Source organism: Lytechinus variegatus, chromosome 3 (genome assembly GCF_018143015.1).
Source record: "Lytechinus variegatus isolate NC3 chromosome 3, Lvar_3.0, whole genome shotgun sequence".
Classification (NCBI taxonomy): domain Eukaryota; kingdom Metazoa; phylum Echinodermata; class Echinoidea; order Temnopleuroida; family Toxopneustidae; genus Lytechinus; species Lytechinus variegatus.
Genome location: NC_054742.1, coordinates 74,401,164 through 74,413,348, shown reverse-complemented (window position 1 = coordinate 74,413,348; position 12,185 = coordinate 74,401,164). Strand labels below are relative to the sequence as shown.

General features: G+C 35.4%; 2 protein-coding genes across 5 annotated transcripts in view; both read right to left on the bottom strand.

The window, feature by feature from the left end:
• The window catches only part of LOC121411922, a 32,495-nt gene extending 28,273 nt beyond the window's left edge, over positions 1 to 4,222 (bottom strand). Inside the window, exon 1 of the mRNA XM_041604828.1 lies at positions 3,518 to 4,222. Coding sequence (XP_041460762.1) covers positions 3,518 to 3,842 — 325 coding nt within the window. The 5' untranslated portion in view covers positions 3,843 to 4,222. The remainder of the gene's footprint in view (positions 1 to 3,517) is intronic.
• Positions 4,223 to 4,231: 9 nt separating this feature from the next.
• LOC121411921 overlaps positions 4,232 to 12,185 on the bottom strand; it is a 37,568-nt gene continuing 29,614 nt past the window's right edge. For all 4 annotated transcript variants that reach the window (XM_041604824.1, XM_041604825.1, XM_041604822.1 and 1 more), the window contains 3 exons: positions 6,774 to 6,870; positions 6,151 to 6,201; positions 4,232 to 5,547 (listed from right to left, as the gene is read on the bottom strand). In XM_041604824.1, coding sequence (XP_041460758.1) covers positions 5,122 to 5,547; positions 6,151 to 6,201; positions 6,774 to 6,870 — 574 coding nt within the window. In that variant the 3' untranslated portion in view covers positions 4,232 to 5,121. The remainder of the gene's footprint in view (positions 5,548 to 6,150; positions 6,202 to 6,773; positions 6,871 to 12,185) is intronic.

Sequence of the window (12,185 nt, the reverse complement as noted above, 5' to 3'; positions counted from 1 at the left end):
CGTACATGGTCGAGACGATTTTTGTCATTTTTTCTTTCGTATGAGTTTAGTACAGTACACTGCAACAACGAAGAAATTTCCAAGAACACCATGCATATCAACCACTCCCAAATGTCCTAACTTGTGATTTTAGTGCATGGGGGTAATGTTGAAAGATCCCCATTCACAAGAAAATTTGTGTCAATCATCCCCCCCAACCAAGAATACCGATCGACACCCATGGTATACACGACCAATTCAGCCATGCGGCTGCGACTCACCTTTTTAAAGAAACCTTGAATTAAAATTGCATTTAATTATCTAGGATATGACTTCAAAAAATAAATAAAACCACGATAGGTACCTTTGGAAATGTTCAGACAAATGGCCCATATGGCCCTTGAATAGTTACAAAGGTTAACAGTTCATCATTTCTATACCCGAGTGAAAATGATGTATATTATGTTTTATAATACTGATTGTATTCTTGTTTTGATAAACCATTTTTATCCCAAAGGCATTGCCGGTCGTGAGAACTAGTCGTATTTACATTAACAGATTTGCCTGCTGGATAATACATAAAATGACTACTCACGCAATGCAGTTATTTGATTAACATGACAAAGAGGTCATGTCACCATTTTAAATATCACACAACATACCAATTATAAATCAGTGTTTATTCATTTTTTTTCCAACAGTCATTTTTTGGGGAAACTTTACTTTTTTTTTAATAATATTTTATTTTCTTCCTCTTTCAAATCAATAAGTTTACAATCACAATTCATATAAATAAAGATTCTTTTCAGGTATACAATCAATAAACAATCAAACAAATAAATATATCAATGAGATTACAAATCTTTTTTTAAATGATTACAAATGAAATTAAACTGCCAAATTTCTCTTCTATAACAATGTGAAAGCAAAGGAAAAAAACCCATATCAAACGACAAAATAACAAAGAAAAAAATACTTTGTAAAGGATGACTTTTTTCCCTGAATAGAATAGAAATAATCTCTTTTGCACATAATAATTGTAAAAGAGATAAATTTCAAATGGGATAAAAGATTATTTCAAAGGTTAATTAGAGGAAGATTATTATCATAAAACAGACTTTACATACAGACTTTTAGACAGCTAGGGCCCTCTGTCGGCGATGTTTTTATTTTGTTTTTTGATAAACAAACTAATTTTTAAAATGGAATAAAAATGTTTTGGATTTAGCTGCTTTTGGAATAAAACTGAAATCATTTTTTACCAAGTCCCCCCCCCCCAAAAAAAAATAATAAAATGCGATATGGTGCATTTGATTCTCAGGTCTAAGATACATATATCTGAATTAAAAAAAAAAAGATCAATTTGGTCAAAAGTGGATTTATGCCACTTTTGGAATCAAGCTCTTCTTAAAGCAACTAGCCGTTTGGTTAACTTGCATGCCCTTTTTAAAGAACAATCATGTAGCTCTTTGTTAATTATATATTTATATGTATTAAATTGTTGTTCAGTGAAGATATGTTATTTTGTAGGACCTACTAATATAATGGGTGAATGGTGACTAATCTTTATTAATATGCTATATAATTGTCACCAAATGGTATGACGTCAAATTGACTTTCCTTTGCTAATGACGTCTTACTGACAAAAGCTACTGGCGCGTAAAGAGCACCATCATATTTAACAACAACATTAATTGCGAATTTTAGCACTTACCTTACAAATTCAGTGAATCGATTTAAAAAAAGCAAGATAAAAATATTAATATCCTATAATGTTAGGCTCATTCTATATTTTGAAGGAGGTTTTAAGTAAAAAGAAAAGTAAAAAAGATACTCAGATATTTATTTTAACCTGGTTCCTGATCAACATAAATTATTGTTCAGGTAAATATTCAAAATCTATCTAATAACAAACTTTTCTATTTTACATCATCCACATCAAAATTGTTTTAATGCAAACTTTTATATTAGTTAATCGAAATAGTGGCATGCCCTTTGAAGGATTCGCCAAAATTCAGAAATATGTTTTAATGGGGCGCTAGGAGTGGACTGCTGTTAAAGACAAATTACATCCATTTTAAGGGAGGGGGAGTCGACATTTCAGCCACAGATATATTGTACTTGTATAATGCATTCATGTTCATGGCAAAATTTATCCATTGTTTAAAGGTCAATAATGTAATAATATATTATATCAAAAAATTCAGCTCGCATTTTATGCTAGTATTTATTAAGAAATGAATGGTGTTCATGAATTTCAAATCACATTGTGCCACTTTAAAATGCGGAATATAAGAAGGAACCACACAATCTTATTCTTGTTTCTTTTAACGCTTATATTCCTTTAGCTTGTAGCAGAGTATGAATTTGCGTCACCATTTCACATTATTCATGTCTAACCATTCGGTATGCCTACATATATCTACACTTTTATCATTTTTATTTCATTTTATATGAAGACAATTACGATTATTTAAACTATATGAGAAGAGAGAGAGAGAGAAAAAAGAGATAATTAGAATTTCGCAACACGTGCGAATTATGTGCCAATAAACCGTTTAATGTTCCCAAATACGAATGCTGGAAACTACAAATCGTGATAAATTATTTGATGTCTCAAAGTCCATTTGAAACAATATTTTATTGATAGGGGAGCCTATATGTAATTTTTTTTGTAAAATGGGAATGGTTAATGTCTTTGAGCAATAGCTAATACCATAAGATCGTCAGTGATTTTACGAACTGGCGAAAAACTCAGCTATTCTCCAAACCATGATTTCAAGATACATGTAATCGCGTTCAAAGTTTGAATGTTTTTCAGAACCTCTTAACTTCGCTCTTTGAAAGAAACCAAATCAATAATTTATCATTTATACCAATTTAAAGTGTACATTCTATTCTTTAACAAAATTTTGCCTACAATTCGTATATATTCTATCAACATTTGAAATGAAGCGCATGTATGCATTTAAGAAGTTGCTTATTTTTAGCGGCACAAACCACGATTTGAGCAAGATCATGCATGTCACGCGCATGATTTTTTATATAGGCACAAACCACATACGCGCAGCCTCGCCAGGGAAGCGTCCGACAAGTTGTCAGATCTGACATCGTTCCTTGATTTGTATTGGATAGGAAGCAGTGTTACTATGGCAACTGTCGGATGAAATAGGACTTGTCGGATAAAACGTCTGACAAGTCCTCTTATGAAACGCTCCCCTGGACTGGATGCGATTATATTACTTGTCTTGTGCACCAGGCTGTTTTGGAGGATTTGAATCAGACTACAAATCTTGGACTTGCATTTTTTCAGAATCTTGCCTGAAGTTAAATTTTAAAAAGAATATCTTGAGCCACACCAATCTAGCTGGTCCGAAATTACGCCGTATACTAACGTTTCATGTCACTATGAACATTCATGAGGCGTATAGTCTGACTAAATACACCATATAATATTGACGTACACACATACTGACGAAAAAAATGCCTCTAGCGCACGAAGCATCTATCAGTGTGTTTTCGAGGTCCAAGCACTTACCAAGAGGTAGACGCTGGTAAAGTTGGTGGGAATGAAGAGGAAGACGATATTCCAATTTGTCTGAAAGCGTCACATGCGCCAAAGGAACTTTGACCCCAAAACAAAGAAAAAGCAACTCTCCACTGTGTAAAACTACAGGTGATCCTCTCACAGAAAAGGCTTTCTTCATCCTGATAGCCACTGGGAGTCTCTTCTGGTGGACGAATCTTGCAAGTTCGGTCCTACAGAGATCAGGAGAAAGGTCGCTGAATTTGAGCCTGACATCAGCCATTATGTCATTGGGCTGGAAATCGTTTCTCTTTGGCTTCATTACTCGAGAGAACATTATCGGTGACGGTTTGTTTCGTGTAATGAACTTCACTCTGAACACCTTTAGTCTGTCTTTCGTGTATTGTCCATTTAAAATCAAATAGAAATTAGGTTCTAAAAGATAATCAGATGAAAGCAATATAGGCACGATCGTCCGAGAATGCAATTCAGTAGACAAAGGGTGTGCGTCTGTTCAATACTTCCTACTCAAGTTCTACTCTCAAGTTCTCTCCCTCTCTCTCCCTCTCTCTTCCTTCTTGTTCGCGCAGTTGGCACTCTGCTAAGTGGATCTATAGTTTCGGCCGTGTCAACAGTACTCAAGGACGAAGTTTTGACATGTGACAATATCTTTTCAACTTGCTTTACTTCCTTCTTCATAAACACAGTGTAAGTGCAAGTGCATAAAAAGACATTACTGCGCTGAAAATTAGATACAAATATTATTATCTTGTTCATTGTGAAGGTGATAGTGGAATAAGATTCTTCAACGATCTATTATGATCGCCACATGGATGGCACTGATAGAGGCAAGGGACAAACGCCCCTATGATTTTCAAGTACTGAATAGAAATAAAAATTAAAGGAAAAGCGAGGAGAAAACAGGGTATTAGTAAAAATCTAAAAAACAAGGAAAAGGAAGGAGAAATCTGTATTACCGGTTTTTTTCTAATTAAGAAAAAATATGAAAAAATATGAAAATATGTGCCAAGAAAATAGGAGGAGTGTCATAAGTGGTAGACGTATTTTTGTCAAGTTTTTATAGACAATAAATTGACAAACAACCCCTAAACCACTAGCGTCCATTATTAGTGGACAAGGGCTCTGTTAAAATTCTATTTTTCAATTTTATCATTCTTCTCTCTTTCCTTCTTTCTCTAGATAGATAGATAAACAGAAATGTGTATCACACCTGTCGATAGACTAGATTTTTCTGAAGAGAAATAGTGATTCAAATCATAACGGTCAGTTTTAATACCTGAGTATACATTTACGCCGTTTCCCAACCTGATAGAGGTGGGATTTCAAATTCGGCACCACCTATTCAGAACGTTGCCAAATTATGATAAACATGGTCTTGGTGATTTTATTTTCGAAACTTCAAACTACTAGTAATAGCTGCGTGTGTTTTCTTACTCATTGATGTATGACTTGGCGAATCGCTTTAGGAACGAGTAGGTTATATTGTGCAAAACCTTTATCGTAAAAATAATGCCATTTTAATGGGGAGCTTAATTCTATGGTCATCTTTTTACATTTAATTGATTTGGTTTGTTATATACATTTTTTATATTTTACTATCGATGCAGTGGTAAAACGTGCTCGTGGAGTTTATCTAGTTCCTTTCTCAGTTTCGAAGCATGTTGCTTGGTCATGGTCAGGTCCAAAAGGTGACATTCTTGGAGGTCAGAAAGCAAAGAACCATTGACATCGTTCTTTCGGAAAACTTCCAGGTATTGTCCCATGCCATGCAGCCGCAGAAAGTCTCCCACTTCTGCTACTGTCCACTGGTGAAGGGATCGAGGAGCGGGAGCCTGACGGCGAGGAGCAGCAACCCGTGGTGGATTATGAGCAGGAGCTCGGTAATGTGATGGCGATGCACTGCAGGAAGGTGTACATGGTGTAAGGTAATTGTCCTCATCGAGTTCTTCATGGTTGGTTGCTTCATCAGGAAAATCTGGCAGTTCTTCATATACTGCTGAAATATTTCGATTTTCCAAGGCCTGGAAGGAAAGAAAACTGTCGTCTTCATATCTCTCCTTAATATGGAATTTATAAGACCTATTCTAATGAAATCAACATCGTAAAATAATGTCCCACATGAATTAATCTCACAGCTAGGGCTAATGAGAGCGATTGAAATTTTAAAAAAATTCTTAACTGTGGTGAAGATAATGGGTGGACTCATGATTTCGAAATTGGGGGCATAGGAAATTAATAGGAAATTAATTCATTTGGTTTGTTAATTTTCTCGATAAAACAGGGTTGTTGTTGCCTGAAAAACCTGCTGCCAAAGAGGCGTTTAGTCCCCAAGTGAGTCCTCACTTCTGAAGGCGCAAGGGTGCAGAAGAGAGGTCAAGTATGCACTGCCCATTAAAGGGTATATACTACTTGCGCACAATTTTGGGTCGAGTGGGGAAGGGCACATTTTCCCCTTGCATCCAATTCCCCTTCATGTGCACCCGTACAACATTTAAATAATCGGCAAAAATATTATTGAGGAAAATCTGTTAACATTAGATGCTGCACCTATGTTTTTGAAATATTCTGATACTATGAGATTATAAAGGATCCACAAAAGGTATTAAAATCATAGTAACACGTACCTTGCATTTGCTTTTCCAAAACTCCACCCGTTGTCTTTCCTCCTGAAGTTCCTGTTTAGTGGTCAATCAAAAGTGATAATTGATGAAATTTTAAAAAAATGACACTTAATTTCGCTTCAAAACATTGATAAATACATGCCATAATGGTTATACATGTAATCGGCTGCAATGGTTAACCGTGATGTTGGAAAATATATTCATGATTGCATTAATACTACTAATAATAATAATAATAGGCATTTATATAGCGCCATCTATCTAGAAGTATTCTATTCCGAGGCGCGTTGTTATTATCATTATTACCCCGGCTTTAGCTTGAGCTGCCTCTCAGCGCTCATGCATTCAAGGAATTAATCCTGCCGGGTACCCATTCACCTCACCTGGGTCGAGTGCAGCACAGTGTGGATAAATTTCTTGCTGAAGGAAATTACGCCATGGCTGGGATTCGAACCCACGACCCTCTGTTTCAAAGTCAGAAGACTTATCCACTGGGCCACAACGCTCCACTAGTAAACCATTATGATTCGAAATGTTACATTAGACTATGAAGAATATAATATAGACTTTTGAAACGTGTCAGTGTAAGAGGGGTGGGTAACAAAGCAGTAAAGTTATTTTCATACCTGCTCTTTCTTGGCTAATACATCTTTAATTGCCCTCAAAATATTCGGTGACGCACCGGGAGGTAACGTCGTTGTGGTCAGATCCACGTCTTCATAGCTGAAAAAATTGAGACGTATGAAGAGCAATCAGAATGATAACGACAATGATAATAAAAATACTAACATTAATGATATCGTAGTGATAACAAAGGTAAAGATTACAATTATTATTATAAAAACACACGAATAATCAGATCAGACATTGATATTGGGGAATTGTTCATCCGATGTTGGATTGACAATTAGTTTTTTGTTTGATGGGCGAAGCTAATTGGAAATTATTAATGTTACCGGGCCAACCGAGGATATTTCACAATAATAGCTTTGAAAAAAAACGCATGGTATATCTGTTGTATATCCCCTCTCTAATTTTGAATGATTGATATCGATAATATTATCCAAATTCTGCAACAGTCCGCTCTGTCACTGCGCTCAGCAGAATCTGATGGGTGTCTGCGCCGTTACCTCACTAGGATTGCCAGGTATATAGACAAATGGCTGTTCTGTTAGTTTAAGACTCGGCGAGAGCTCTGAATATTTTTTTTACTATTCCACTACACTGAAATTATCTTATATCACGTAAGCACCTATTGGACCTTCACATAGGCGGATCCAGGCCCCTCCCCCTATTGTCGGAGCCAAAAAAAAGAAGAGAAGGAAATAAAGAAAGAAAAAAAAGGGAGAGGAGGAAACAGGAGAGGAGGAAGACGAATGAATAAAATAAGGGGAAGACTTGGAAAATAGCTTAAAAGAATCTTTCATGTCACTACAATTGTATATAAAATTTTTGCTAGTGCTTCGCGCTCGCATTGCCTGTTTCGTGATTTTATATATGTTATAATATGTTGTTCAATATGGATTTGAATATCAAGTTTGGACGTCAATATACAAAACATATTTCACCTCGGAAATCGAACTTTCATTATTTTTTTGTGATTTTCAAATTGTGCTCTTTAAAAATTTTCAGTTTTATGGTTTGAATATTAACCTTTTTTGCTCGCGCTGCGCGCTCGCAAATTTCGATTTATCAGGTACTTATTTTTGTCGTGTATTCCATAAAGTTTTCAAAATATCGTTTTCCAGGTCTGATTGTCAAAACGAATCAGCTAGCGCGGCATGCTTGCATTTTGATCGGCAAGTTATGTATGTCACAATATTGATTATACAAGAAACTACATAAAATCCCCTTTTCATGACAGTTTATAAAAAAAAAATTGGCTCGCAATTTGCGCTCGGATTAATGGTTAAAGATATATCAACTAATGCATCATATTTATAAGAACAAAAGTGCTTGAAATGTCCAGTTTTCAGGCCATAATATCATCAGATTTCGCGCCCTCATTAGGCATTAATGAATAAGATATTAATTCAATAATTAATTGTCCCTTTTGTTTCATCTCGCGCTTAGCAAGAGGAATAGAAAGATAGTCATCATTTTCATATGATGACATGACCTAAGGATGTCCCAGTCCTATGTCAAAACTCAAAATAATAATGAAAAATCAGCTCTTTATTAAGTGCCATCCATATCCACCTCACAATTTTCCTACAAAGTGTTTGAAATATAGGTCTGAAATTACTTTTTTTTCAAATCGGAATATCAAATAGTTCAAGCTCGCGCTTCGCGCTCGCTTTGATTTTCATGATAAAAGATTTAGAATTATTTAGAATGCCTAAATTCTAGGTCTAAATATGAAGCACGCGCTCTCACGTTGATTCAGATACTCAATTTGTACTCTATTTTAATCATTATCCAGTTTCTGATCACAATATCAAAAATGTTCTTTTCGCGCTTTGTGCTCGCGTTATTAATGTAGGAAGATCCCATATTACTATTTTTTCATGATTTTGCAAAACATGAATAGAGTGCCCCGTTTTTAGGTCTACATCTCGCATCGTTTTTTTAGTTCTATAGCTATCCTTTTCACGATTACAAAAATTGATTAAAATTTTCCATTCTTTATGTAGAAATGTCGAAAAATTTTCAGCTCGCGCTTCGCGCTCACATTATTTGACTGTTGAAATATGTAACGTCTTCATGGCTAGCTGCAAGCAGTCCTTAACTTTTGATCAGCTCAAAACGTACATATAAACATTTTCTGCTCGCACCTTGCGCTCGCATTATTAATGTTAGGAAGATCCCCAATTACTCATCCTTTTCATGATTTACAAAACATGAATAGAGTGTCTCTTTCAGTAGGTCTAAATCTCGAAATTTTCCGCTCGCGCTTCGTGCTCGCATCAATTGTTTAGCTATACATTTATTCTGTTTAAGTTACATAAAGTGCATAGAATTTCAATTTAGGTAAAATTGTCAAAAAATTTCAGCCAGCGCTTCGCGCTCGCATTATTTGAACTTTGAAATATGCAACATCTTCACTGCATGCAGTCTTTAACAGGTACTTTTCCATCAGTTCATTTCTTTTCGCGCTTCGTGTTTGTAGTAATTATTTAGTTGCATACATATCTTTTTCAGGATTAAAAAACATTCCCCAGAATGTTCAAATTTTCAGGAAAAAATACATAAGATTTCCAAAAAAATTTAGCACGCGCTCCGCGCTCGCATTATATAAATAAGGATTATGATATGTTATTATATATTCATGTTGAACTATAAGAACATGAATCTACTAATAGGTCCATGATAAGAATAAAGCTAAGAAGTAACTATTATGACTACCTTTCAAAGAAACAACAAATCATCTTCGAGCGGCCGATCGGGGAATATATGTCTGAACCCCCCCCCCCCTGTTGGCAAAGGCTGGATCCGATCCTGCTTCATATACCTTGAAACTCATGAATATTCATGAAAATTCGATAATGAATGGGAATAAAGCATGCAAGGAACAAGAGAACTGTGGTCTCAGGTTCGTTCTGAAAGTCAGCTCTATCCTCTATATTATATTACGTGTCAAATTTAATGAATGACCCGTGAATCTAAAGCACAAATTCAGCACAAAATCAAAATACTAAAGCACAATTTCAGCACAAAAACAAAAAAAGTAAGTCCCCCCCTAAACAAACATCAATAATTTCTGAACCAATGCGAGTTTTTGATATATTTTTACATGAGCGTGTAGGTAATTTTATAAGCTACCCTCTGAGTACATGTCGTGGACGTATCTTACGTCCTGCTTCAGTTAGCACCGTCAGAAGGCAAAAATGTCACTTTTCAAAAGTCACAAGCAAAATATCATGACTTTGATTCCATTTTATTGGAACTAATTCCACATTCTCATCATGAAAAATAGTCAGAAGGCTTGTAAAAGGTACTTTCTAAAAGACGATACAACTTTTTTAGCTAAATTTCACGGGTGAATAAACTCAAGTCCAAATTTGCTATAATTGGATTTTGTCTCACCTGCGAAGCAGAATGAGACTATAGGCGCCGCTTTTCCGACGGCGGCGTCAACATCAAATCTTAACCTGAGGTTAAGTTTTTGAAATGACGTCATAACTTAGAAAGTATATGGACCTAGTTAATAAAACTTGGCCATAAAGTTAATCAAGTATTACTGAACATCCTAATAGAGTTTCATGTCACATGACGAAGGTCAAAGGTCATTTAGGGTCAATGAACTTAGACCATGTTGGAGGAATCAACATCGAAATCTTAACCTGAGGTTAAGTTTTTGAAATGTCATCATAACTTAGAAAATATATGGACCTAGTTCATGAAACTTGGACATAAGGTTAATCAAGTATCACTAAACATCCTGCATGAGTTTCACGTCACATGACCAAGGTCAAAGGTCATTTAGGGTCAATGAACTTTGGCCGAAAGTGGGGATATATGTTTAATTCCCATCATAACTTTGAAAGTTAATGGATCTGATTCATGAAACTTGGACATAATAGTAATCAAGCATCACTGAACATTTTGTGCAAGTTTCATGTCTCATGATTAAGGTCAAAGGTCATTTAGGGTCAATAAACTTTGGCCGAATCCGGGGGTGTCTGTTGATATACCGTCATAACTTTGAAAGTTTATTGGTCTAGTTCATTAAACTTGGACATTAGAGTAATGAAGTATCACTGAACATCCTGTGCGCGTTTCAGGTCACATGACCAAGGTCAAAGGTCAATGAACTTTCTCTGAATTGGATGTATCTGTTGAATTACCATCATAACTTTGAAAGTTTATGGATCTGATTCATGAAACTTGTACATAAGAGTAATCAAGTATCACTAAACTTCCTGTGCGAGTTTCAGGTCACATGATCAAGGTCAAAGGTCATGTAAGGTCAATGAACTTTGGCCATGTTTGGGGTTTTTTGTTGAATAACCATCATATCTCTGTAAGTTTATTGGTCTAGTTCATAAAAAGTGGACATAAGAGTAACCATGTATCACTGAACATCTTGTGCGAGTTAGAGTAGTATTCAAAGTCAGCACTGCTGCTATATTGAACCGCGTGATGCAGGTGAGACGGCCAGAGGCATTCCACTTGTTACACATTTCTAGCAATAAAAATGCCAGAATATGATGACAGTTATTTTGGAGAAGACTATCTTCAACAATATTCATCGTTTCACGGTTCAATGAACATTTATTGGAAACAAAAAATGCGATTTTCAAATATCGTAGGCAAGTATTGCTTCATTTTGGTAACTGAAAATGATCTTTTCTCAACTTTTTCGTTATGTTCATGACCAATTAACATGCTTCAATGATTCAAAGGTGTCAAATTAAACATTTACGCTTGAATGAACATGTGGAATATGATCTAGCTCTTTTTTACGTTATCGGAAAAAATGCAATTTGTAACTATGGATATCTGTCACAAAACTCCTTGCACAGTTCATTTGATTTGATTTTTATGAAAATCCCGATGTTAAATGCATTAGTGAGCACACAATATACGAAAATTATGCAAATGAGAAGAAAGTTCAAGGCCTTGGCCCCACTCTGTGTCATATCAAATGGTTATTTTGGTGTGCGCACCTTTTGGATAGCGTTACTCTGAAGCCATGTGCGAAGTTTCATGAAATAACTGTTGGCAGAAGTAACAAAAACCGTCCATGAAACAAACCCTCATTTCATATTTGTTAAAATTTTGACTTCCTCTCTCATAGACTTACATTATGGGTGCATATGTTTAAGCATACGTAACCCCTTATTTAATATGGTGGAATTTTTTTCAAGGCTGTCTTTAGCAATGTCGTTTGGCAGTAATGTTTATCAACCTATGGGCAGAATTCTGTGCAAAAGTGAAATCGATTTTGTTTATTTATGGATGAGTGAGTACGCATCAAAGTGGGAAAATTGGTATTTTCAATATCACAGACTCATTTTAAAAGGTTAATAAAGTGAATATTGGGGGCAAATTTGGTATCAAATGTGTCTTTAATTGCAGTTGTTTTTATCATCCAT